This window comes from Tenebrio molitor, chromosome 3 (assembly GCF_963966145.1).
Source record: "Tenebrio molitor chromosome 3, icTenMoli1.1, whole genome shotgun sequence".
NCBI lineage: Eukaryota > Metazoa > Arthropoda > Insecta > Coleoptera > Tenebrionidae > Tenebrio > Tenebrio molitor.
This window is the reverse complement of record NC_091048.1, coordinates 26,944,757-26,970,718: the sequence shown is the minus strand read 5'-3', so window position 1 is coordinate 26,970,718 and position 25,962 is coordinate 26,944,757. Positions and strand designations below refer to the sequence as shown.

The 25,962-nt window shown below is 36.2% G+C and overlaps 3 protein-coding genes across 4 annotated transcripts; 1 reads left to right on the top strand and 2 right to left on the bottom strand.

Moving 5' to 3' along the window:
• Positions 1–9,497: 9,497 nt before the first annotated feature.
• Positions 9,498–10,441, bottom strand: LOC138126078 (fatty acid-binding protein, adipocyte-like). 2 transcript variants are annotated; one of them, XM_069041749.1, is made up of 5 exons: positions 10,288–10,441; positions 10,047–10,225; positions 9,886–9,990; positions 9,754–9,827; positions 9,498–9,585 (listed from the first exon to the last, which is right to left on the bottom strand). In XM_069041749.1, exons 1-4 carry the CDS (start codon positions 10,355–10,357, stop codon positions 9,774–9,776), a joined length of 408 nt encoding a protein of 135 aa, XP_068897850.1. In that variant the 5' UTR covers positions 10,358–10,441; the 3' UTR covers positions 9,498–9,585; positions 9,754–9,773. The 2 variants fall into 2 exon arrangements, with proteins under 2 accessions (XP_068897850.1, XP_068897849.1); XM_069041748.1 differs by having other exon boundaries at positions 9,498–9,827.
• A 1,399-nt stretch (positions 10,442–11,840) lies between these two features.
• Positions 11,841–12,597, bottom strand: LOC138126079 (sodium/calcium exchanger regulatory protein 1-like). Its single transcript, XM_069041750.1, has 4 exons — positions 12,443–12,597; positions 12,216–12,385; positions 12,055–12,159; positions 11,841–11,998 (listed from the first exon to the last, which is right to left on the bottom strand). The coding sequence occupies exons 1-4, from the start codon at positions 12,510–12,512 to the stop codon at positions 11,945–11,947; spliced, it is 399 nt and encodes a 132-aa protein (XP_068897851.1). The 5' UTR covers positions 12,513–12,597; the 3' UTR covers positions 11,841–11,944.
• Positions 12,598–17,238: 4,641 nt separating this feature from the next.
• Positions 17,239–25,735, top strand: Osi17 (DUF1676 domain-containing protein Osi17). Its single transcript, XM_069041747.1, has 5 exons — positions 17,239–18,441; positions 21,624–22,098; positions 22,626–22,773; positions 22,826–23,310; positions 25,008–25,735. Exons 1-5 carry the CDS (start codon positions 17,925–17,927, stop codon positions 25,150–25,152), a joined length of 1,770 nt encoding a protein of 589 aa, XP_068897848.1. The 5' UTR covers positions 17,239–17,924; the 3' UTR covers positions 25,153–25,735.
• Positions 25,736–25,962: the final 227 nt, after the last annotated feature.

Below are 25,962 nucleotides of genomic sequence, written 5' to 3'. Positions count from 1 at the left end.
CTTTCGATTCTTGTCAGTTTGACAATCAATTTAAACTGTTTGAAACTCAGATATTCCAAAAATTCGACATGAATGAACAAAATTAGAGCAATCGTATATAGATAACCTGAGGTAAACGTTCTGTGTAGTAGAAATGACAAAATAATGTTGAGTTTTGAAATTTACCACCCAAAAAATAACGTTCATAATCAAGACGGTAATCATGATGACAATAAAGTACGGATTACAATTTTTTTTTTTGAATTGACAGACAATGACGGCCGAAATTTTTTGGCCGGCATAGTACATTATGTTATTAGGAGCAAAAATGAAGTTTTATGTGCTGAGGCTGGTAGACAAATCAGCCAAAGCACATAAAACCATTTATGTTCGACTGTGACAAATATAGATGGTTTATGACGTTATTTTGAGGCCATAAACTACCACTTTATCGGACTAGTTCGATATTTATTACATATTCCAAATAATAAATACTACTATAATAAATAAAAGTCGCAAACCTGCTGTCATTCTACATTTACCTCATAAATGTCACTGTCATTTTTTTGTAATTTGAACAAATAATGCAGTCGAACATAAAATATTGTATGCTACTCGTCCATAATGATGCTTTATTGGACTCTGCTATTTATGGCCTCGTTCGCTGTGCTCGCTCGTCCATAAACTCGACTCGTCCAATAAAGCATTACATTATGGACTTGTTACATAAATAGCTATTTTGTTACGATATTTTTTTTAAATAATTATCCGTCTGTCAACCCGTTTTAATTTGGATAGATTTTGTAACTATGTTTTACAATTATATAGATACAAGTTTCTTGATTAAATCTTATTTATTCACTTTCAACATGTCAGATTCAAAAAAGAATTTGTTAAAATTTGAGTTAGGAATTTCAAATAATTCAGCTAGTTTACTTTATCGGCCGCTTGTCAGCGGAGATAATAACTTTATCTGCCGCTCGTCAGCTCGCCAGATGCCATAGTAATGAAGTGACACTTTCGCTTTATGAATCCAGCAGTATAATGTCATATTTTACTGATATTTGAAGAAAAAAATTATTGTTAGTCTTAAATTAGACAAAAACCTGTGGTGTAATTATTTTTGTTAATCAATAAATGATTATTAGAAACGGCACATTTTCTCAGTTTTATTACTCCTCTGTTGTCCGTCAACTTTCCTCATTCGAATCTCCCAAATGCTCGATCACGTTTTGCGCCAACTTAGGTCACATCTGAGAGAAAACACTTCCTGGATTTCGTCAGACTCGCACCAAAAAACACCGACAAGATACCGATTTTTTAAAATGTTGTCGACTAATAAAGCATTTCCATCTCTTCGGTGTTCGATCGCAAGATGGATTTCGGTGGAGTCAGATCAGACATTCTAATTATGACCAGTGAAGTCGTATGACCCAGTGGCCTCAACCACAAACACCTTAAATTTTTTAAATTAGCTATAAGACACTGCGATGACCTCGATGCAACCACGTTTCCCGCAGATTCGACGATTTATTGATCTATTGCCAAATAAAACTCCCCCATCAAACAATAAAACTGTAATAAGCAACTCTCGCCGTCTCCAATTTAGTCTCCTCCTCTGAGATTTTTTACCGTGTCAGCATAACTAAAAATTTCGAAATTCGTAATCTCTTAGTTAATTAATTACAATTTCGTAACTGCATTCTATTAACTCGAAATAACATCCGCTGGTGCTAACACGATGCTCTGAATTCTTCGCTATCGGCCCTATCGAAGTGAGCCAAATTTCGTCGCGACACCTGTCACATGGTACATACAAATTGCCCATCACATTCTGCGACATGTTACGTGATGGCCAATCTAGGTACAACTTGTTGTTAAACTGCCCAGAAAGTGATTAGAAAATTGCTACGTTTCTGGGGTAGACTAATTGCAGAACGGGGTCCAGCACACATCACACACGTTTCTGTCAATAATTGCCCACCATTATTTACCATCGCGCAACCATTAAGCTTTTATGGGCTACTATGATGTACACGCGTTATGGTCGGTACACACTGAAAAACAGTCGAATAAAAAATGAAGATCGATTGTCGCTGTTGACATTTGTATCTGTCACAAGATTAAAATGATAATCGACAACAGGCAATTGTTTAATGACATGTCACAGTTATCCAGAATGCATTATTTGCCTAAGTGGGTCTGTTTTTTCGACTTTCCACGAAACAAATGGGAGTGAACTCTTGGGGTTCACGATTTTCACTTGTTTTGGTACAGTCGCTCACCTCGATTGGAACGAGAAGTCGATATAAAAGTTACCATTTTTATTATAAGTGGGTTATACAAGTCGGATGTTCTTGTTTGTTTCTTCTCATTATGGACGGTTTCCTTTCACATGTAACATAATAAAGCATAAAAATTGTATTATGGCAGAGGAGACTCGAGGCTTGTCGGAAATGTGGTTAGTTTTGGTTTAGATGAAGTGAAGCTGAAAGTGTATGAAGCAATTCAAAAAATGTAAAGTAACAATAAAAATTACAATTATACGAAGAATTAAACATAGCAAAATATTTGGACGTAATAGTCGATTTGGAATGATTAAATTATATCATTATTGTAAAAGGAGGTACAGCATCAAGGCAGGACATATTTGTCATTAGGAGTATTTCTATTGAGTATGTAATGATAATTTCTTTGAAAGCACTATTTTTTATATTATCATTTATTTTACATTACGCCCACGTATTACATATTATTAATACCCATAATTACTATTAAACAACTTTTTTTTTAGAAAATATTAGAATTCATTGTAATTCACAAACATTCATAACAATTTTTTTGACACTAATTAATTATTTAATTTACTTATGCATTTTTCTCATGGCTGTGAAACCACCATCTTATCGTGGACTACTGAACTCAGCAGAAGAGAAAACTTGGTCAGATTTGATCAAAAACAGATACTTCGGTACTTATTTGAAAATAAATATGTAGTTGACTGTCGCTATTAATACGTAGTGGGCTCTGAAAGTGTTCCAGTTATGTCAAGACGTACCTAATGTATTTAATAAGACATTTTATTAGCATGTCGGTCATGGAGACGCGATCTACATTGAAGTGTCAGCCGTTGGGGTAATTTTTTATTGGGATATAATGATATTACATATAAAAATAATATAGATAACAATGAAATAATAAAAAAATAAGCAAATTAACAAAAAAAAAATAATGCAAAGCTCATTGTGTTCATCGTTTTCATTGAGACAGTCAACAATGTTTAGAACGCCTTTGGAAAAAATGTTGTTATCTAGTATTTATTGCAATGCGATTTTTAAATAAAAATTCATATAAAACAACAACAAAAATAGGCATACACAATGTTAACAATAGTGGCCTTAAAATTAAATTCTACATTTGTATCTATTATTCACGATCTTTTTGGGACCGAGTTGGCTATGACCATCTAGTGTTTTTGTTGGCAGTACCTCGGTGATAACTAAATTCCCTAAAAGGAAATTGACACTTTTTGTGTTAGGTTAGGTTGTTTTCAGTTTAAGGTTATATTTTCTGAATAGGTACATTGTTGCCGGATCTCATAAATCTGGTCTGTCCTTTTTAAATTGGTAGTAACATTGATTAATGAAAATTTTTTGTCATAACAAAATTATTTTGGTAATTTTTACATTTCCTTTGATGGAAATTAAAATTATTTTTACACCCTTAATAAATCTTTCTTACAAATATTAAAATAATAAATCTGGCAATGCGACGGCAACAAATTGTCGAACAGACACTGACAGAAAAAAAAAGTTGCATCCGTTGCATCACTGAATCAGTTAGTCCAACATGAAAAGAAGAAATCATAGCCAACTCGGTCCCAAAAAGGTCGTGAATGCCTAATAGTGCCAGAAGTGGCAGTTGCCATTTAAAAAATGAAGTTTTAGAAATTTTTTGATTATCGATTTTGAAGAATTGCAGTAGGCGTATGAAATATGAAAAAAATGTCACTAATAGCGCAAAAGATCGGTCAAGCCTTTAAAAATTCAATTAAAAAAATAAATTATTTATTCTCGATGGTTCAGGTGTTACATTTTTTAATGAAGCCTTGCAACCCAGCTTCTTTACGAAGACGATCACATAGTTCAAGAACGATAACAGATAAGTGTTGACAAAAGGACGTTTCAAAATCAAAATTTAGCGTAAAATCCAAATTTGGAATCAAAATTGGGCCTTTCCGTTAAAAAAAATAAGGATGGCGTCGATTTCCGGTATTTTCGGAAGTGTCGCCATTTTGAAAATATTTTATTTCAACTTGGAGTAGTCGATTATATGTATTGGGTGATTCAAAATGATTGTGGCCAAGTATGGCAACTATGTACGAAAATGTATGTGGCAATTGTGTGGATGAGGTAGAGTTGTCATTTGTATGACATTTCATAAGCGTGCATTTGTTTGTTTTGATATCATTACACATTGATTTGACAGATTTCAAAATTGCGCGACTATGAACTGTTAAAGAAATATCAATTCTACCCTACCCACACAGTTGCCACATAAATTTTCGTACATAGTTGCCATACTTGGCCACAATCATTTTGAATCACCCAATAGTTGGCTACCAATTTTCATAGTAATACGATTTTTGGAAATCAGAAAGAAATTTTATTGGATTTTTCAATATTGGCACATCTACACTGACCGGCACAAAAAACGACTCACTTTGAATTTTATTAATATAATTAAGTAATTCGTTGTCTTAGAAAAATTTTTTGATATCATGTTGTATTGATAAGTGTTATTTAAGTTATTCTTTGCCAAAGAATATCCGATAAACAAAACATCAAACACAGTAAATAAAATTTTAATGAAAAAAAAATAAAAGTAATTTTTCAGAAAAAATTTTGTTATGAAAAATTGTCAAAATTTGAACAGCATTTTGAATTAGTATCTCGTACTGTCACATTAAATCTTTTAACACGTAAATCAACTGACAAAAACACAACTTGGAAGTAACGCAAATTTTCTAATAATTTATTTAAACAAAACAATTCGGTTGCCATGGTGACCATAGCACTCCCGATCATTGAAAATATCCCAATTTAACTATGATAAAGAAAAATCACCACAAATATAATTTCAAGATCATTTATTAAAGAAATCATAATGAGTCGTTTTTTGTGCCGGTGAGTATATTTACAAAAAGTGCCAAGAGCTTTGAATACTGCAAATATTTTCTTTTCGATTAAACTTTTCAAAAAGGACTCGGGCGGGTCTCTTTCCGTTTCTCGTAATGAGGTCAACGTGATTTTTTTAAATGCCAGCCTTCAATTTTTTTCAGGCTTAAATATTTGTTAGCACACCATGACACTTCCAGATCTCGAAATGCGATACTTTTGGGACAGCCTGCATAATGAATAAGATTATCAAATGATACAAATTGTTCATCAAAAACCTCCAAATCTTCAGAAACTGTCTAATTTAAAATGGTTTCTTATCAATTGTGCAATTACTTGAGCTTTAAAAGTGATACCGTGACTAATACAAAGTGGGTATTATCAATTAAGCATAAATCCTTATTAACAATTGATAATATAGTGCAAGATAATAATTTTAAACGAGACTTTTAATTTAAAAAAATAAAAACGAGGAAATAAGTTTAATTTCCGCGAACTTCACATGCTCCCAAAGCTCACAAAGAAGGAAGTATCTTCGTGACTTCACCCCGTCTTATATTATTCAAACCTTTCAAGAATGTGGTAATAAATAACATATTTTGATGGGTGATATTTCAATACAGAACCCGTCTTCTGCTTAATCTTACGAAGTTGATACTCAAGAATGAATTTTTAAAGTGAATCGCATCAAGCATGACTTCTACTTTTTGGAGATGATGAACGAACGAAAAAAAATTCTCGTTTCCCAAAATCAACACAAACTTTTACATTATTAAATACACTGACCGGCACAAAGAACGACTCATTATGATTTCTTTAATAAATGATCTTTGAACTTATATTTGTGCTTATTTTTCTTTGTTATAGTTAAAGTGGGATATTTTCAACGATCGGGAGTGCTATGGTCACCATGGCAACCGAATTGTTTTGTTTAAATAAATTATTAGAAAATTTGCGGTACTTCCATGTTGTGTTTTTGTCGGTTGATTTACGTTTTAAAAGATTTAATTTGACAATACGAGATACTAATTCAAAATGCTGTTCAAATTTTGGCAATTTTTCATAACAAATTTTTTTCTAAAAAATGAGGTACTTTTTTTTCATTAACATTTTATTTACTGTGTTTAATGTTTTGTTTGTCGGATATTCTTTGGCAAAGAATAACTTAAATAATACTTATCAATACATGATATGTATCAAAAAAAAATTCTAAGACAATGAATTACTTAAGTACATACAATAATTAATAAAATTCAAAGTGAGTCGTTTTTTGTGCCGGTCGGTGTATTTAATGTATTACTGAATTATTACCAACTCATCGTTTATCGTACAATCTCTATGATTGTTAATCACAAACAACAATGTCTGGGAACATTATTGCTAATCACATATCTACTTAAAAGATAATTCTGGTTGTAGACTGATGATTCATAATTTGTTGATGCTCCAAAAATATCTACAATATTCTGTGAAAAAATAGATTTATTAAAATTTAACATAAAATAACATTTTTAATTTACAATGCGAAAATTTCCGATAATAATGCGGAATCTGGAAAAGTGCCCCGAATGCTTGCAGCGTTTCCACGTTGAATGGCAAGGGAAATCCTCTCAAAAAGGAATTTCTTAGATTTTGAATCCCCTGATTCCGCGATAAGTCGGTCTCCGATGACATTAATAAAATCTATTGTTTCTTTGCACCAAGGGCCTAAGGTTTCAAAGGCTAAACCTTTAAATATGTAGTTTGACGAAATAATTGAACGATATTTGTTATGTTTGCGTTTGCAAGCCATTTCAGCGGCAAAACCTGAGACTTCAGATGTTTTCAATACGTAACTGTCTGCAAGTGTATCTACGACAGTAACGTCCCAAACCAAAGGTTGACCTTTATTCCACGGTATTAAAGTCATCCCATCAGGGCGTTTTCCGTCATCACGAGATAGTCCGTTTGGTTCTAAAGTTGAATTAACATGAATAGAAGTCAAAGACCGGTTGATAATAGAATTAATTTCAGTGTGTCTTGAAAATCTACCACTGCTTTTGGAACAACTTAGACCGTGAATACCAATTTCATCAACTTTCGCATTGCATTTGCAAATATGAGGTGTACAAAGATTACAACCCAATCTTAAACCAATACAAACTTGGAAGGAAGTGTTATCTAAAAGAGTACCAATATTAGGGGAAGGTATTGCATGTAACCAAGATCCTGATTCTCTGCATTGCAAAGCCTTAAAACGAGCCAAGTCCCTAGATGAATTAAAGATTAAGTCATTGTCAATTATTCTTTTGATATTGATATTATCCCAATTCTTCTGAAATTGTGGAATTGTTGGTCTTTCGTTCTCATTTTCTACATCCCAGACTGCTAAAGCTTCATCATAATGGTGAATAATAAGCTCATTATCCTTTGAATTTAGTAATTGAGAAACAAGCTTTTTAACACCATGAACTGAAGATAGGAAAGCAGGGAGGCAAATATCGGAAATGCGGCGAATTCCCAGTCCACCAAATCTAATCGGTAAAGTGGACTGACACCATTGTAAATCAGTTAAACGTAAATTAAGTATTTTTTCTAAAGAAGACTTTAAAGAAGAATCAATGGAATTAACGTAATTAGAAAATTTCCAAAAAGGAGTTGTTCTTAATAAAAAATTAAATTTTGGTATGAAAAGACAGTTCTTGATTAAGGTATAAGCCACGTGTCTGCTAAGAAATTCAGCTTTATTTAAAAGATTTTCAACTGTAATAATAGTTTTTTCGACAGTGTTTTTGAAGCCTTGGTCAAAGATTGGAGAGCCTAAAAGAGATAAACTTCCTCGGTCACAAATTTTAATACCTGGTGCTAAATTTTGAAATTCCTTTATGACTTTTAAATCTGTGTCTCCAGAACAGCTAAAGATCTCGCATTTGTTAAAGTTTAATTCAAGACCAATTTTTCTGGATAAATTGATAACTTTCTTAAAGTCGGACAAAACTACTTCTGGGTAATCAGCTAGGGTTCCATCATCTAAATACCAAATATTCAGTTCAGAATTCAAAGATAAAATAATTGGTTGAATGGCAAGACTGTGAAAAATGAATTTTAAATTTGCGTTTAGTTATTTATTAAATAATGGAATTAGGTTTGATAAGGTTAACGTACAATTTTGCATTGTTACTGACAATTTTCGACAAATAACAAAATTTAATTTTAACTAAGTAATTCAAAAACAATTTATTTAGATTTTTTACTGGATGTAACGAAAGTTACATATTTTATTGTATTTAACTGGAGAACATTTTTTAATGTTTTTCTAACACTAATATCTTACACTGTTTCTATGGTGTATTTGAGCTCACACCTTATGTTGTCTATAAAATACGCTTTTCTCCATAAAACACGTCGTCAATAGCAACGTGTTTTATAAGGTCTTAAAAATACGCTGACACATATTATTCAAGTAACATTTTATTCATCATTTTTACAGTAATTATCTCAAAAGTGAAAAGTACAATAATTATTATTGAATTGGAACTGCCACATTACCTACGTGCTCTTACCGAGTACTGTGGCCAAGCGCCTAGCGCGCCACTTTACATTCGGGAGGTCCCGGGTTCTAACCCCGGTGCCGCCTGACCAGATGTGGGTTTTTTCAGAAGTTTCCCCACACCATTACATCGTGGTATGTCTCATATCACAGATAAGGCGAATGCTGGGTCCAGTATCAACAACCTCTAAGTACCTACCACCTTCCTTCCGCACCCATCCTCACCGTACCCATCCCGAATCTTCCCGTCAGTATGGCTGAAAAGGCTCTGGAAAGCCTCAGCAGCCCGCCCCCCTTCGGGGGGAATGAAAGATGTATCCTTTCTTTTCTTCGTGCTCTTGTTCCTAACATCTTCTTCTTTAACTTCTGCTGGTATTCATCCAATGCAAGTGTCCCACCATCGAAAACTGGCAATCTTTACGTTTTCTTCAAATGATTCTTGCTGTAATATTAATTAACTTTTAATGAAGTTCTATACACTTACCTACCACATATCAAGAAAAGCCAAAATGACATCTTCCGTTACCTCCGTGATGCTTTTTTTATTGTTCCGACCTTGAAACGAAACATACACCTTTTCGTATGCACTTTTAGACTTCATTGATAACAAACTGCCCCTTTTTTCTTATTTCTTCTGGAACGTTTTGGCACATCGATGAAAATTGTTTTTTTAAGACAACAAAATACACTTTTTCATTTATTTTGCTTGTTAAAGAGAATGCTAATTATATGTGAATTCACTCTCGAATTACTATGATCCCTTTATCACCTGATGTAATATTTATTTAAAGAAAGATTACAACTCAGCAGTGTTACTGTATGATGTGATTTTTATTCCATTTATAAGATTTTACAATACAAGATAAATAATTTTTCTATTAACATGAACCGCATTTAATAGACAATCAAGATTTATTAAAATTTAACATAAAATAACATTTTTAATTTACAATGCGAAAATTTCCGATAATAATGCGGAATCTGGAAAAGTGCCCCGAATGCTTGCAGCGTTTCCACGTTGAATGGCAAGGGAAATCCTCTCAAAAAGGAATTTCTTAGATTTTAATACATTTTTTAACAATACATATTTAAATTCTCTTGTAGATTCTTTTGCCTTCTGGCCCCTTGTCGTTGTTCATGGTCTATAAACAGAAAAAAAATGTGAGTAGAAAAAGAAATTTTCTTGGGCTTTAAACTTACCAAAACCAGTTCGGTGTCGGAGAATTTGTACACTCTGCTTCCGGATTTACCGCTTGGAGTTTTTGAGGTCACCGTCAAGCTATCACCGTTGAGCTTGGCCGTGCTCTTGAAACAAAAGCAACATTATTTAACCCTAACAAAAATGGAAATTTAGTACTTACTTTGAGGGTGATGTTATTAGGCAACGCTTCGTCTACTTCCTCGCCCAATATAAAAGTCGACGAGGCCTTCTCCTCTCCGTCTCCGGAGTTGATGTTCACTGAAATTTTATTTCCATCAACGGCCACTTCAAGCGTAGGTTTGCGAGCATCAGCTACTTTGGCTCTATCTTCAGGAACACCTGCGGAAGCAAATTAGTCAATTACTACATGAACTCCGTCTAAAAAAAGTATTACTGCATACCTATAGAGAGTAGGTACTCCAGAAAATTCTCGTTCCTGACGTGTTGGTATTTTCCTGCGATCTGAACCATGTTTGTCGTTTTTAATGTGAAACTTTCAAATTAAACTGCACAGGGCTTGGAGGAGCACCGGCTTTTATACAATGCATCAAGTTGCTTTTTGCCGAAAAGAGATAAGATTTATTTGATTTTGTTATCGTTACATTATATTTGCAAATTGCAACTTAACGTTATGTTGCAAAAAAGGTTGGCAAATAAAAGTGCAAACATGACAATCAATATTTCGTAGGTACTAACAATTCACACGTGAATTATGACTTATAACACACACGTGACCACTTTACTGGTCTGAAATGAGAACAATTATGACACTATAAGTGGCAGGTGTTGGATAATAGTATATTAAAGAACGAGTTTTATAAGGGTTGATTTGGCGCACGAGTCCTAGGTGTAGAAAACGAGCCGTAGGGGAGTTTTCTATGGGACGAGTGCGCCAATGCCCTTATAAAACGAGTTTTTTATGTTATTTTTTGGAATTTGCACCCTTGTTTTAATTTTTAAATAAAAAAATTAAATCTTCAAATTCTAGGGAATTTTGTATTAATTGGTAATTCGAAGTAACGGATGCAACTACATCTGCAACAGATGTTAAAAAGTAGAGTTTCAACATTAATATTGGAAGTTTTTTGGTGTAAATGACAGTAATAACACTGAAATATTGATACAAAATTTCTTAGAGATCTATTAAACCAGTGTGCTTTAATAGATAGCCATAAATGACTCCAAATTGAATACAATAATACACCTATTAGAGACGCAAATTCTAAAAATAATATTAATGTTATATTACTTCAGTTTAGCAATTTACACAAAACAGTAGGTATGGAAATTAAAAATTCTTTTTCATTTTTTCTGTAGTAATCATCATTGTTGAATTTTAAAAATCATCATTTTGAGTTTGTTCTACCGTGAGATCGAAAAAAAAATTAGAGTAGGCGCTGACCAAAAATTTCAGTTGGCAATTCGTTAAGATTTCAATTATCAGATGTCAGCCTTAAAAGTTAGGTTAGTGATTTTGAGAACGTTGAAATCTGGATTTTCATAAAGGTGTGAATTATGTGTGACCTGTCGGTTGTAAAATAATTTCTTCAGCTGGTGCAATGAAACAATGAGATTTAAAACTCCCGCCCCTTTATTCAACGGTGAGCACGCGCACGCCGCTTGTTTATAAATCGATCCAACGATCATCGATCAATATTATCCAGAGAGGTTGTTGTGGGGGTCCTTATTGGCAAGGGGTAATTTCACAACAGACACACGATACGGAAAAAAGTGCAAATCTTTTTTAAGGATAAGCTGAACTGTACCAAATAAAAATGTGTACCTACTGCTTGTTCATTACATAAATTCATTTTTTAAGGCAACAAAATACACTTTCATTTATTTTGTTTGTTAAATAGAATCCTAATTATACGTCAGTGCACTATCAAATCACTATGATCCCTTTATCACCCGATGTAATACTTATTTAAACAAAGATTACAACTCAGCAGTGTTACTGTATGATGTGATTTTTATTCCATTTATAAGATTTTACAATACAAGATAAATAATTTTTCTATAAACATGAACCACATTTAATAAAATGTTTAACAATATTTAAATTCTCTTGTAGATTCTTTTGGCTTGCAGACCCTTATTGCCAGACATGGTCTATAAACAAACAAAAATTAAGTAGAAAAAGAAATTTTGTTGGGCTTTAAACTTACCAAAACCAGTTCGGTATCAGAGAATTTGTACACTCTGGTGCTGACTTCGCCGTTTGGACTTTTTGAGGTGATCGTCAAGCTATCACCGTTGAGTTTGGCCGTGCTCTTGAAACCAAAGCAACATTATTTAACCCTGACAAAGATGGAGATTTAACACTTACTTTGAAGGTCACGTTATTAGGCAACGGTTCGTCAACTTCCTCGCCCAATATAAAAGTCGATGAGGTGATGGTTCCGGAGTCGCTGTTCAATGAAATTTTGTTCCCATCAACGACCACTTCAAGTTTAGGGTTGCGTGCGTTAGACTCTTTGGCTCTATCTTCAGGAATCCCTACGGAAGTAAATTAGTCAATCAATACATGGACTTAATAAGATTATTACTGCATACCTAGAGCGAGTAGGTATTCCAAAAAATGGTCGTTCTTGACGTGTTGGTATTTTCCTGCGATCTGAACCATGTTTGTCGAAACTTTCAAATTAAACTGCACAGGGCTTGGAGGTGCCTTTTATTTAATCCGTCAAGGCTTTTTCAACGAAAAGAGATAAAATTTTATCATTTCGTTATTGTTACATTTATTTACAAATTGCAACTTAACGTTACGTTGCAAAAAAATTTGGCAAATAAAAGTGCAAACAATGATGTTTCTTTGTTTTCTTTGTTTTTACATTTCGTCGTCCACCAAACAGTTCAATAATAGTTATTTATGGTACTAGTGTGTTATGTGGGCTATAAGTCACGGGAGGAAAAGTTTAGTACAATTTTCTCAAGTGACTTACAGAACACCCACTTCCAATCAATTTAAAATTCTCAAAAAATTCAGGAATGATTGTGTATCACTGTAGAACAGTCTGTAAAAATTTCAAAATTTTTAATGAAACAGGTAAAGATTTTGTTTTAATTCAATAACCGGTACATTAATTTACATAATTTTTTAATGAGAGTCCTTTCAAACATTTAGGATTTAGAGGAAAAATTTGGTGTCATTGAAATCATGAAAACATCACCGGTTTTTGAAATAAATGGGATTTGATATTAAAGTGCAAAATTTAGCTATGATTTATTATTAAATTGGGCGGTCAGTTCCACAAAAGAAGTTGACATAGGTTGTTTATGATACCCTTTAGGGACTTAAGAATTACTAGAAAAGTTGTCAACAGATGTTTCCCAATAATGAGATATTTATTTGTGACACTGCAGTTGTAAACCTTGGTCAGTTTTCGCTCTTTATGTTAAAATTGATATAATTCAAAAAGGAATAATTATATTTTGATGCGAATTTCATAAATGTGTTCTTTGAATTAATTGTGAATTATGAGCGTGTACGAAAAAAAAATTTTGTTTACTCAAAATCGATTTTTTTAATTTTATGACTCTGAATTAAGTGATAAGGGAAAATTGATTACACACATTTGAAGTCTTATATCAAGGGAATTGTAACCCTATAGTTTCGTAATTTTTATTAAGTTTTCAATAGGGTTAATCGTGCGGGTGGTAAAACTTCACTCACCCGGTACATATAGAATGTTCCAATAAAAATATGTAATAAAATTTTTGTTATTTACGGTTGAGACAAAACTCTAAAAAATAGCACTTTGGTGATTTACAAAGAAAAAAAAAATCAAATTATAAAAAAATTAATTTTGAAAAATTAGTGTGTGCATCTCGTTAGCCAAGCACACCCGTAATCCCCCGAACGCCACCTTAATACGATAATTACTAAAATAATTAGTGTCTTAAATGGGAAATTACATCCATCTTCAAGTAGACCACACGAAAGCGACGCCTGCTTGACCTAAAACGTGTCGCGACAATTATGACAAAGTATGACAATTTTCCTCAAACGAGTTAAATCCGACAGTCCACCGCTCAAGATGCAAACTAATTACCCCCCTGTCTCGGTACTTTCATTCATGAAGCACGAAATCTCCTCTAATTCGCAATTTGCGCCAAATTAAAGCTGAATCATGGTCGTATTATTTGCATGTGTTTGCGATTAACCCACCTTAAGGCGGGGTTACAGTTTGTAGTGCGGGAAGATGACCGAAACGCGACGATTCCTCTCGTCCGACTTGTTTTTGTATTTTCGTCGGTGCAGCGGTGCATCGCTTAATTGCGGAGGGTGAACCGTGACGTCGTTAAGAAATGGTTGGGGTGGAAAATAGGTTGGGGTCAAGTGCGGCGAAAGTTAGCCGGTTGAGATGGATATTCTGAATAAACTAAAAAAAATTAACAACAATGGACTAATGCGTGTACAAATTGGACCTAACGAGAGGCGTAAATATGATACTGAGAGACAAAAGGACACAAGGGGAGGGGTACGACAAAGGTGTTCATTATGTCTGAGTCTGTTTTTTGGGTGTGGTGTGGATTAAAATTTAAGCAAATGTGGTAGGAGAGAGACGGGGACAGAAATATAAAAAGAATGATAATGCGAAAATGATTACTTAATGTAGGTCTTTCAAGGATTTAATGGGAAGCATGCGCAAAAAATTGGAAATTAGGAGAGAAAATGAAATGAAGTGTATAAATTAGTTGGAAAATAGAGAAAAACAAGTACAAAAAAATAAAGTAAAATAAGTAAATAACTAAAGAAAAAATAAAACAACAAATATTTGCATTAAGAAAATGTAGCGGAAATGTGGGTTGCACGATAGAAAACAAAATGAAAATTTAAATAAAAATTGGAAAATGTGGTAAAAACAGAAAATACACTATAAATAAAAAGTTTCATAATAAAAAAAAATAACAGTTGATAGCACAGCATTTTAAAGTCTTACTTCTGGATTAGGAAGACTGGGCACGTAAAAAGAGACTTAACATTACTTAAAAAAAAATCAGTATGTACTCCAAAGTGGCATTTTATTTGTGATTCAATATTAGTTGGGCACTTCAAAATCGTTAAAAAATGGCATTAACACGCCCCAAAGCTTGTAAATCTGTATCTTTTTTCAAATACCCCAGGCTTGGTCCCTTCAAAACTTGAAAGATTCAAAAATACAAAAATATTTTCATTTCAAGAAAAACAACAATGGATTGAAAATTTTAAAACCATCGAAAATTATTAGAAAAATATTCGCAAAATGACGTTTCATTTCTGGATCAATCAATAATTTACTTTGTATGTGAACTAAAATAATAATAGAATTTTAATAGAATTAATTATCAGGTACTTATTCCTAAAAATTATTTCCCGTCAAAGTTGGCGTTGAAGAGTCGATTGTGAACGCACCACTCGTCACTCTGCCATCAACTTGCAGATTAAAAACACAAACAACGCAAAAAGTGAGGTTATATTTAAACAAGTTTATCAGAGTTGTGGTGCGTTCACAATCGATTCTTCAACGCCAACTTTGACGGGAAATTTTAATGAACACCCGATATAACAAAGCAATAATTTAGTATGTATTTATTCTATTCTATTTTCATTTATTTTCAAGACAAGACACCTGGACTGTTTTTTGTGACATTTAAATAACCAATTTTTTCATAGACGGCGTTTTTGTAAGTTGGTCGATGATTGTTTAAAAGGAAATGTTCCGAGAAATTCGGGACGACATTTCCATTTTCCCTTTCCACACCTTGCTGCGTGTGCTCCTGGAATACAAAAAGTGCGCGGGACACCACACAGCTGAAGAATGTCATGGAACAGCAACAGAATACCACGCAACGGCAGCAGAAAGAGAGAGAAAAAATTAAAAGATTGAAAAGGATGAACTGAGATTTTTGGGAAAAGGAACGTCAAGAAAATATCTTCTCTGACAAGTGTTTATGAAATAGTAAGAGAAAGTTACGAAGTGATGACTAAGGAAGAAATGGAAAGGTGGAAAAATATTATCAAGAAGGTACAAAACGAAGACATCCAAGTGAAGGAGCTAAATGACACCTTTAAGAAGATTACATCGACACATTCCAAGCAAATGTCAATAAAATTACCTATGAGTAATTCGGGCTCTCTCAATTAGGATGTGACTAATGTGGAAAATGCGTTGAGGGTGGTCAAGTTTATTCTAATAAAATCTATTTCCAATAATCCATAATTAAAAGAAGATCTCCGTTCAATACACTATTCATTTGTACTCTATTTAAATTATGTATTTATATGCATTATTTATTATTTTAAATACCGGGTTATTATAAATGATTGTAGTCCAAGTAGGCGTAAAAACTGAATGTAAAATTTATGGTTGCCGCTCCATATAAAAAACATCATAATGATGTGATTAAGTGAGTACACACCGTTCACACAAAGGAGTTAAATTTGGTGCAAAATTCAATATTTTTAGATTCAATCGATAATTTAAAAAATAAATACAGCTTGGCCATTGTAGCTTGAGCTGTGAGAGATGCGCAAGTTGAATAAAGAGGTCCTATAAAGAGGTCCTGGAAGCAGCAAAGAAATGAGACACGATTAGTGGAGGAGCACTGCGCAGCCGGCTCTCACAGCTCAAGCTACAATGGAGAAGCTGTAAATAAAATTCTCATCACCGCACTTTTCATCTAAAAAATGACAGTGACAGCGACAAAAATTGACAGTTCACATGAAAGCGGCAAAAATTTCATAACATGGGCATAGCTTGCTTCTACTACAATCATTTATAATAACCCTGTAGAATGTACAATGGGAACATTGATTTTTATTTGTTAGAAATTAGTAAATACTGTACCGTATAGTAAGCCCCCTCGCAAAGTTTTTATATCACAGCTGACGTTAAAAAACTCTTTAACTACTAGTGGGAACCCCATCAAAATCTGTTCAGTAATTCTTCAGTTATAAGTGCGCAAGGAATACGTATAAACTTACTTATTTTGTTTTTTATAGTATCTTAAGACCTTGTACCTCAAAAATTAAATGTCATTTTATTTTTTGACATAGAATTTTTTAAATATTTTTTCCGAGTAAAGTGAGCAACTCGTGGTTAAAATTTTGCCGTGCATTTCAGGGACACACTGTATAATTTTATGGGTATACAATAGATTTTTAAATTTAATAGTCTATTTCGAATTGACAAAACGCCTATGAAAAATAATTAAAAATAATCTAAAATAAACTTTTGTTTATTTGTTAATTTTCTTTTCACAAAAAGTACAACAGTATCTAACGTCAACAGAGTAACACATTACATAAATTAGGTAATTGTAAGAACCTGAGAAAACGGAGATATAAATCTTGTAATTATACTGAGAATAGAGAATTCGAAAAATATAGCCAATCAGAATTAAATGCAACGAGAGAAACAATTTGTTCAAAGGCCTGACAGCTTCACACATTTGAGATGTATATTACTGCAATTTGAGCTAATTACAACAAAGAAAAGAAAAGAAGAGTAACCTCTTGTGCACTAGCAAATTATTCATTAACACATTACTCAGCACCTGTTACACCAAATACGAGCATAATAAAATTAGCACTCCTTTCACAATACGACCAACTGACAAAGACGTTCTCATCATTGCGCCTCCTCGATGGAAAACCCCGAAACCGAATTCTCTCGGGATTGCTAAACACTTTCACAAGTGCCTTCCAAGTCTCGTGGGGTCAACACGAGAATATAATTAAGCCAAATAAAAAAATGTAGAAAGTGAGCGAGATCATCAACCATTATCCAACCTACTCCGGAGTTTGACCCATCTCGGCTCGATAATCCGGGATACTGGTCCATAACCCCATCGCGGGGTGGTCAGCCGGCGACCGCCGCACCAGGTGGTGGGGGCCTCTCTGCGGAAGTATGTCACGGAATGATAAGTTGCTCGTCGACTCTCCACTTCTTCTATTCGCTCGGTGTCGGCCTGCGGAGAACGTCACCATGCCCTGATTGTCGTGGTGGTCCAGTTTCGGTGATGTGGTGCAGTGATACAGTGCAGTGATAAAATGCGTCTTCTCTTGATCCTCGGGGCGACCTTGCTGACGGTCTCGGCGTCGAACGTGACCGTCGACGGCGTCCCCGAAGAGTACCTCAACCTGTCCGCCGGCAATTCCCTCTGGACCTCGCTGGTGAAGAACTGCCGCGAGCCCACCGCGTCCTGCGTCCAGAACAACATGTACGCCTACTTGCGGGAGACCCTCGACTACCCCAGTGACCTCCGAGTGGCGCCCTTCATGACCTTCACCAAAAACCACGTCGCCTACGCCGCCCCCGAGCAGAGCGACGACGACGAGCCCGACGACGAGCCCCGCAGCGCTATCGAGGAGATGTCCCGCTCGCTCCGCGGCAAAGGCGTCAAGTTCCTGATGACCCACGACCTCGAGCTCCAACTGCCCGAGGCTGTCTTCCACGGGACCACCCTCAGGCTGTCCCCCAGGTCGCTCGAGGGCGACGGGGCGCTGGTCAAGGTCGAGCTCCTCCCGAAGCCGGTCAACGCCGAAGGGAGGATCTTCAAGAAAATTAGTAAGTTGGGAGGGCACCCATGTACGCAAATTGGACCCTACAGACATTCTATGACAGGAGATTACCGGTTTGATTGCGCAACACTGACAGAGCTATCATTATCGACCAGCATAATTAGAAAAATGCGGTTTTTGACAGACACACTTTAGTCACCCGTGCCAAGAGTCAACGACTCTTCCGCTCAAATAAACTCAGGAGTCGCGTCGACGAACGAGGCATACTAAGACGAAACGCACAAACAATATAAACAAATTGCTAAACGCAAATTGATCAGTGTTCTGCTTATGCTAATAGTACCCCAGATACATGAAAATATTTACATTATTTAGTGTAGACACACAAACATACAGAGAACTGATTTAGCAAATGGCCACACAAAGACTGATTATTTGAAAATTTTTGGTCCTGCGAGCCGGACCAAACATTAATTTTCGTCGATATTACACAGTAAATATAAACAAATGATGAAATTTACATATGTATGGTATTTAACCCACACGTATTACTTTCATTTGTTTTTTAAACAAACTTTTTGCATACTTTTAGTCTAATAACCTAACAGTTCCAAGTTTCACTGTTTCATAGAAATATAAAGAATTTATTCTTATATCAAAAAATAGATAATACACCTGCCCAAAATATCTTGATGACGTAAAGAAATAAAAACAAAAAATATCAACAAATAAATCCACAGTGTCTACCAAGAAGTCACGTGGTTACATTTTTAATTCATTTATTGGGCAAACATGGTTCTGCGGCAATCATCCCTGGTTGCCTAAAGACTAAAAAAATGACTAAGAAGAATCACACGTGACTTTCGGCTAATGTCAAATTTGACATTAGCAAAAAAGAAACTGGAGATTGTCTTAAGTAATAAAAAAAGAGATTGTCTTAAGTAATAAAAAAAATTATGGGAAAAAGTGTTTTCCACTGAGTTTTTTGTGCATTTGTAAATTTTCAGAGAAAGATTTGAAAAGAAAAAAGAAAAATTCGTCAATCTACTTGGTGTAATGTTTCGAAAATTGGTTCAAAATAATTCTTAGAATAAAAATTATTGCGAGATTAAGATGTTTGAAGCTCGGACTTGTTCTTTCACATATTTTCTGCTCGATTAAGTCGAAATTCAATTTCTAGATTTTGTTTTTTTTTTAAATGTCACATAAAATGCATTCACGTTGTTTTGGCATAATGGGAGGCCATGGAAATGTTGCAGTTAATTTGGTAGTAAAGCTGTCTGTTGAATTAGGTGATGTTTCTCTAAATTTGAGGTTATAAATAGCGTCAATGTCTAGTGCATTGTTGTCAGTTTTACTAGTTAGCAATAAAAGAATGCTCAGGTATCGCGGGAAATTCAGCAACATGGTTAATTTTGATAGGTCCGCATGTCAGGTACTTTAGTGATGGAAATCAAACAGTGTATCGAACGTTAAAAAAATAAATCATGGCCTCCCATTATGCCAGAATAATGGTGTTACCTCAAGTTTTTAGACAAATAGCGACGATTGCCGTAATTACACTGTTGCCAAATCAGTAAATAACAAATGTTTCTTCTTGGTAAATTGTGCGTCAAGTACAGTAACTCAGTTGTTAAAAAATAAACGTTTCATATATTTTTTTTAAATTTGAAAAACATCAGTTTTAAAGAATTTGAAAAACATATTTTAGGAATTGCTGCAAGATTACAAAATGTGGATGGTCACTGTCGTCCCCCTCAAGAAATTTGCAAGGCTGTAGCAAAATGAAAATACAATATACAGGGTGTTATTGAAAGTTGTACAGATATTTTAATTACGAGCTACTGGCTTCATCTAGAACTCTGAAAAAATATTTAAAAAATTCTATTCAAAAAATAAAATGACATTTATTTTTTGAGCTACAATTTTTTTAAATTGCTTTTAGTTTTCTACGTTGTCCTACAACCTCGTAGGTAAAATTTCGGCACATTTTAAAAATACACCCTGTATATCATACTTTATAAAATGTACGCCAATGCGAAGTAACCTATAGGAAATATGCTTTAAAACAAGGAAACCGCATTGGTGTACGTTTTATAAAATACGATATACAGGGTGTATTTTTAAAATGTGCCGAAATTTTATTTTTTGACTTAGAATTTTTTAAATATTTTTTCCGAGTTCTACATGAAGCCAGTAACTCGTGATTAAAATATCTGTACAACTTTCAATAACACCCTGTACATATTATATACTATTTCCTCAATTCCTCTACATTTTCTTCAACATCTTGAGATGATTGTTAAAAACTATCTTAATCTGGGAGTGGCTAATTGTTAATTTCTGAGCACTTTTGCACTCATTGCTCTTGGCTCGGAGAACCATCGGAACTAGTTCACTAATTGAACGAAAGTAATGGGACCAGTTCTTCCGAAAAGAACAAGAACTTTTGCCACTTAGCATGTTTTTGTCGGCTCTAAGTGGGTCTGTATCGACTTCCTCCGCGTTAAGCACCTTCACACAAAGAAAAATCGCCCACATTAGTACACACAATTTGCCCAATTACGACAAATCAACCATTAGGAAACAAAACAACGGAAATTGTTAATAAAAACAGAAGAAAACACCGCAACACAAAAACACTTGCCATTCCATTCATTCATGACAGAAGTAGATTTTTTGGGAGGCGGAGAACCGGAGCACATTTTAGGTTTCCGTTTGAGCGGAAAAGAATGACGGACAGCCAATGCGGACGTTCTAATGGATGGAACTGGATGAATTAGCAAGTGGTGATGGTGATGGCAACATCTGTCATTTGTTGGCGTTCGAATTTTAATAATCAACCTTCACTTACCGGCTTTGTGTTCATCACAAAACATACAAATTAGGCACGCTGTTCCTTTTAACGGTACTCGAGTAAAAAGTGTATCAGACGGTGGTACAGTGATTTTAATATTCCAAGAGAGATTGATTGGAGTCAACAGTCAAGGCAGTACTATTGATCGGAAGGGAACTATCAGTTCTAGACTTTAATCTATATGTCACGGTCAACTCTTCTTGGAATTTCAAAAATAGTTAAGCCAAGTACCGTCTGGAACTGCTTGATAGAACACATGACGTGCGATCCCGCCATAATTGCCTTCAATTACAATTTAATTTATGAAACAATGTCATATTTTGACGCAATTTTACGCTCGGTACTCTCCGCTAATTATTAATTAATTCCAGAAAACTACATCAGCGAAAAACTGATCTACGCCTTGATGGCCATCCTGCTCGTGATCAAGCTCCTCGCCGCCAAATTCATGTTCTTCCTGCCCATGATGGTGGGTGCGGTGACGGCGAAGAAGCTTCTGATCAAAGTACTCCTCTTCCTGTTCCCCGCCTTGCACCACCTCTTCAAATTGTGCTCTTACGTGCCCCACGGTACCAAATTCCACCACCACAAGCACCACATCTCGCACGTCCACCACATCAGCCACCCCCACAAGCACCACCATCACAGCCACCACAAACCGCACGACTCCCTCGAGATCATCCACCCCCACGGGGAAGGACCGCCGAGTTTGGGCGACGACGTGCACTGGCACGGGTCACCCTCTCTGCACCACTCGGTCGATATCGAAGAGCCCCACAAGCCTTTGTACAACCCCCACGAGCAAGAACTGGAGTACTACTCGGGTGGCCCGCACTTGTCGCACCAGTAAGTACCGTCGTTAGTGTGGTGTTACACCGGAACGGATCGCTGGTTATTAGATTACGAGAGGCACGCGAAAAAAGCCTACAGATTTTAACAGTGTGTAGGTTATGGTTCAGGTACTGGTGGTACCGCAGATTTGCATCCAAGAACTGGGCCAATGCGGAATCTAGATTTGTGCCAGTTTTCAGTGATATCGAAAGTAACCGGGACTCGCAGCTTCTTCTTGACATGTGGTGCGACAGCAATTAGGCAATTCCGAGCCAATTACTGTAATGGGGCACTTAAAATTATGTAGCTTAGTAGGTCTTCACTTTGAATTAAACGAAGTAATCAGCAGCCGCCCGGAAATCTTTTATGAACTTCACACGGTACTGCTTGTCAATGGTAAATCGTTGATAAAGGCGCGCTTGACCTACCTCACGCTAGTACTACTGGTACTATTGCGTGGCCCCAGGTAGAGTCAGTTCTAAATTAAAACAATGACTGCTAAAACGGTACCACTTTTTCTTACTAATTCCGGTACTTCACAGCTTCATCAATCACAGAGAGGACAGCAACCAAGACGAGAACGAAGTGCAATCGTGGGGTCAAGGCCAGCGGAAGAAACCCATGAGTACCCGGCCGTTATCTCCGACGGAGATCGAGACCATGGTACTAAAGGCGGAAAAGGAAGCAATGGTACGACTCCGAGCTCCCCTTTTCTCTCGATTAACTAATCGTATCGTTCCAGTTGAAAGCGCGTCTGCAGCAGGAGAAGCAACGAATACAAGAAGAGAACGCTCGACTGCAGGACCAACTGCGAATGGCCATGAAATTCCAGGAAAAACTGAAGCACCAAGCGGCGATAGTCAAGGCTCGCTTGCCGGTACCTCCCAGTACGGTGCTGCAGACTCCTGCTACTGAACAAAGACAAGTGTACTCGGCTCAGGTGAAGCAGACGGTGCGAGAAGAACCACAGAAGACCAGTCAGCAGACAGTCTTCGAACAAGCTCCACAGAAGACCAGTCAGCAGACAGTCTTCGAACAAGCTCTACACCAAGCGGCGTCCATAACGTACGACCCATTCTACAGTCCCATTTTGGACAAGATCGACAAGATTCTGTTGGGGCTGGGATTCCAAGATGAACCATGCAGGGAAAGGCTCATCTGCAGCATGTACAAGAACCCGGTCAAGTTCAGTCCACACAGTAATCTTCTGTCGGCAGAGCTGAGCAGGTAAATCTAGTCTGAATCTGCTTGTTTCGGAAATTTGGGAGATCTGGAGCACTTTCTTCTCCTCAGGCTCTTCCTTCACATTTCCATTAGACTTAAGTCATCAACTTGTCGAGACGCATCTTCCTTTTTGCCTTCCTACTCGCGAGTGGTTCCCCAAGGTTGCTAACTCCATCTGTGGTTCATCTGTGGTCCATCTTACGCAACGTAAGATTGCATGAAGATGTTTTTTTATTAGAAAACTCATTACGTGTCAATTAATTAGCCTCAAGGTACCGGAGATTAATTGGAACGGTTTCCTCCGTGTTGACCACAACATTCTTTTCCTCTTCAAATTTTGCAAACTCGTTTTATTAAGGGAAAACTGGAGCACCTTCTCTTCCTCGGGCTCCTCAGCCCCAAAAGTGTTCTTCTTTTCTTCTCTACGACGCAACAATTCAATTGCGTCAAGATTTTTCCCGCACAAGACTCTATTACGTGGACCTAATTGGTCACCAGGCTCTGGTGGTACCGGAACTGGTCACCAATTTGTAGGTTGGTGACTCTTCGAAATTTGACCGCTCATAGGTGTCGACCAGCGCGTACAAGTGAAACCTTTAATTATTCCATGGCCCACTTTAAACCAGGTTGTTGATCTTGACCATAACACATGCACTTCTTCGGCGTCGCTGTAGTACCACACCGCAGTCAACAGACGTGACTCTCTTGTCGTGAGGGTTAAGTAAATTTCTGGTTTTGAGCAAAAATGCGTAAGTGACTTGGTACTAACTGGTTGACCTTGGCCATCGAGAATATCCCGGTCACCTACTCAGTACCGTCAAAGAGAATACCAACGATCCTCGCCCAAACAAACGAGCTCCGGTGGTCAGATCGTCCGAGGAAAGTTACTAAAAGGTGACCGTTATTGGACGTAAATAAATCACTTCCCATTCATGAATTAACCATCAGTTGGGGTACCGTTAGGAATATAACGAAATAGAGAACGCGTCCTATCAGTCCGTGTAGTACCTCGTGTCTCGAGATTACGCAGATGGTACTAAACCGGTTAGGAAGTAAACCGCGTTATCGTGTCGCCGCACCATTTCCTCCACAAATCTGGAAGCGGAGGCGTCACTGGTACTTCCACGAACAAGCGAAATTTTGGCTGAGTCGTGTTTCACTCTCTCCAAGACGAATCGACGTGTTTATGTCCATATCCGGAACCGTAACAGGTTCGAATCCGGACCGTGACCCGATTTTTTCCGGTGGAATCTTACCGAAGTGAAATTGCAGCCTCGGTACGGACCAGATTTGGACCCGTTCGAAAGGGGTGTAATTACACCAGTAGATGCAGATCTTCCCACAGTTTGAGGCGGGATTTGGCACAATGCCTAACAGTACTTTTATCTTCTTCTCGATCGCACTAAAATAATAAACATTCACCGGTGAGGTGGGCACGACTTCTATTAACAATTTTCGGTTGTAATTTCTTTTACAACCAAATGAGACGACTGTGAAAGCTGCTCTTCACACTCTTTCCTGGTTTCGGCACTCATTTACACAGAAACATTATTAACTGGCCAAAATGTATTCTTACAACCTGGTTGATCTCCACAGCTTTCTAATATTTGTGTTCTCTTGGTGATGACTCAATAAAAAATAATGTGACCTCTTTCTTTTGGGTGCTGACGTAGACCACTGTGTTTTTTATTGCATTGCAGAGATTCCAAAGAACTCCAGAAACCTACGAGTACCAACGCGGCCGTCATCCGCTTCTACCGCTACGTCCAGGCGGCAAGAGATGGTCAAGACCAACGCGAGTGCTTAAGACTTTACCCCTCGTGTTCCATCAACACAGAACAATAGTGAATAGTGCTAACACGGCATTTCAGACTTGAAACAGTGTATAGCAAATTGTAAATAGTTGTAGTCGTAATCGGTCGCTCAGTCATTATTTTGTAAATAGTGTAACTAGGGTTAAGCTTTGCTTTAGAAATATTTATTGCTCAAATGAGACGCTTCTGCGTTACTGTGGAAGCATGAGTAAATCTAGTGTACTAATAGAGTAAAACGAGGTAGTGAGTAGTAAAGTCCGGCCAGAAGTCTACGAGGGATCAATTTTTAGTCGGTCATAAATCTACGAAGGGCAACCGGGAGTTGAGGCTGTTTGCTCGAAGCGGAGGAGAGGGGTTGGAGTTTTATTTATAGATGTAGATTTATGACTGAAGAAAATCTGACAGGTCAGGGTGTAGATTATCTAGGACAAATATAGTACCTAGACAATGTAAAGTAGACAACTATATCATTAGAGACTGCAAATAATTTAACATAGAAGTAATTAACAATAATTTTAATCTTTATTTATTAACTCTTTTTATTTATTTATTATTTATTGATAATTGTAAATGTGTAAACTTCATTTACTTCTTAATAAAAATGTGATCGTGAAGCTTGTTTTGTGCGAGAAGACAACAAAAACATTTTAAAACTCACTGAGAAAATATTCATATAGCCTGAACGTTATAGATGTGGATTGGGGACTTGTCGTTAAGTTGGCACACCAGGAAAAGTAACCAGATGCTCTTATAAGGTATGTGACATGTAGTACAGTTCAATCATAAGTTTTAAGCGACCTTGAGTTTGACAATCCACATCTAAAACTTTTTTACAATAGAT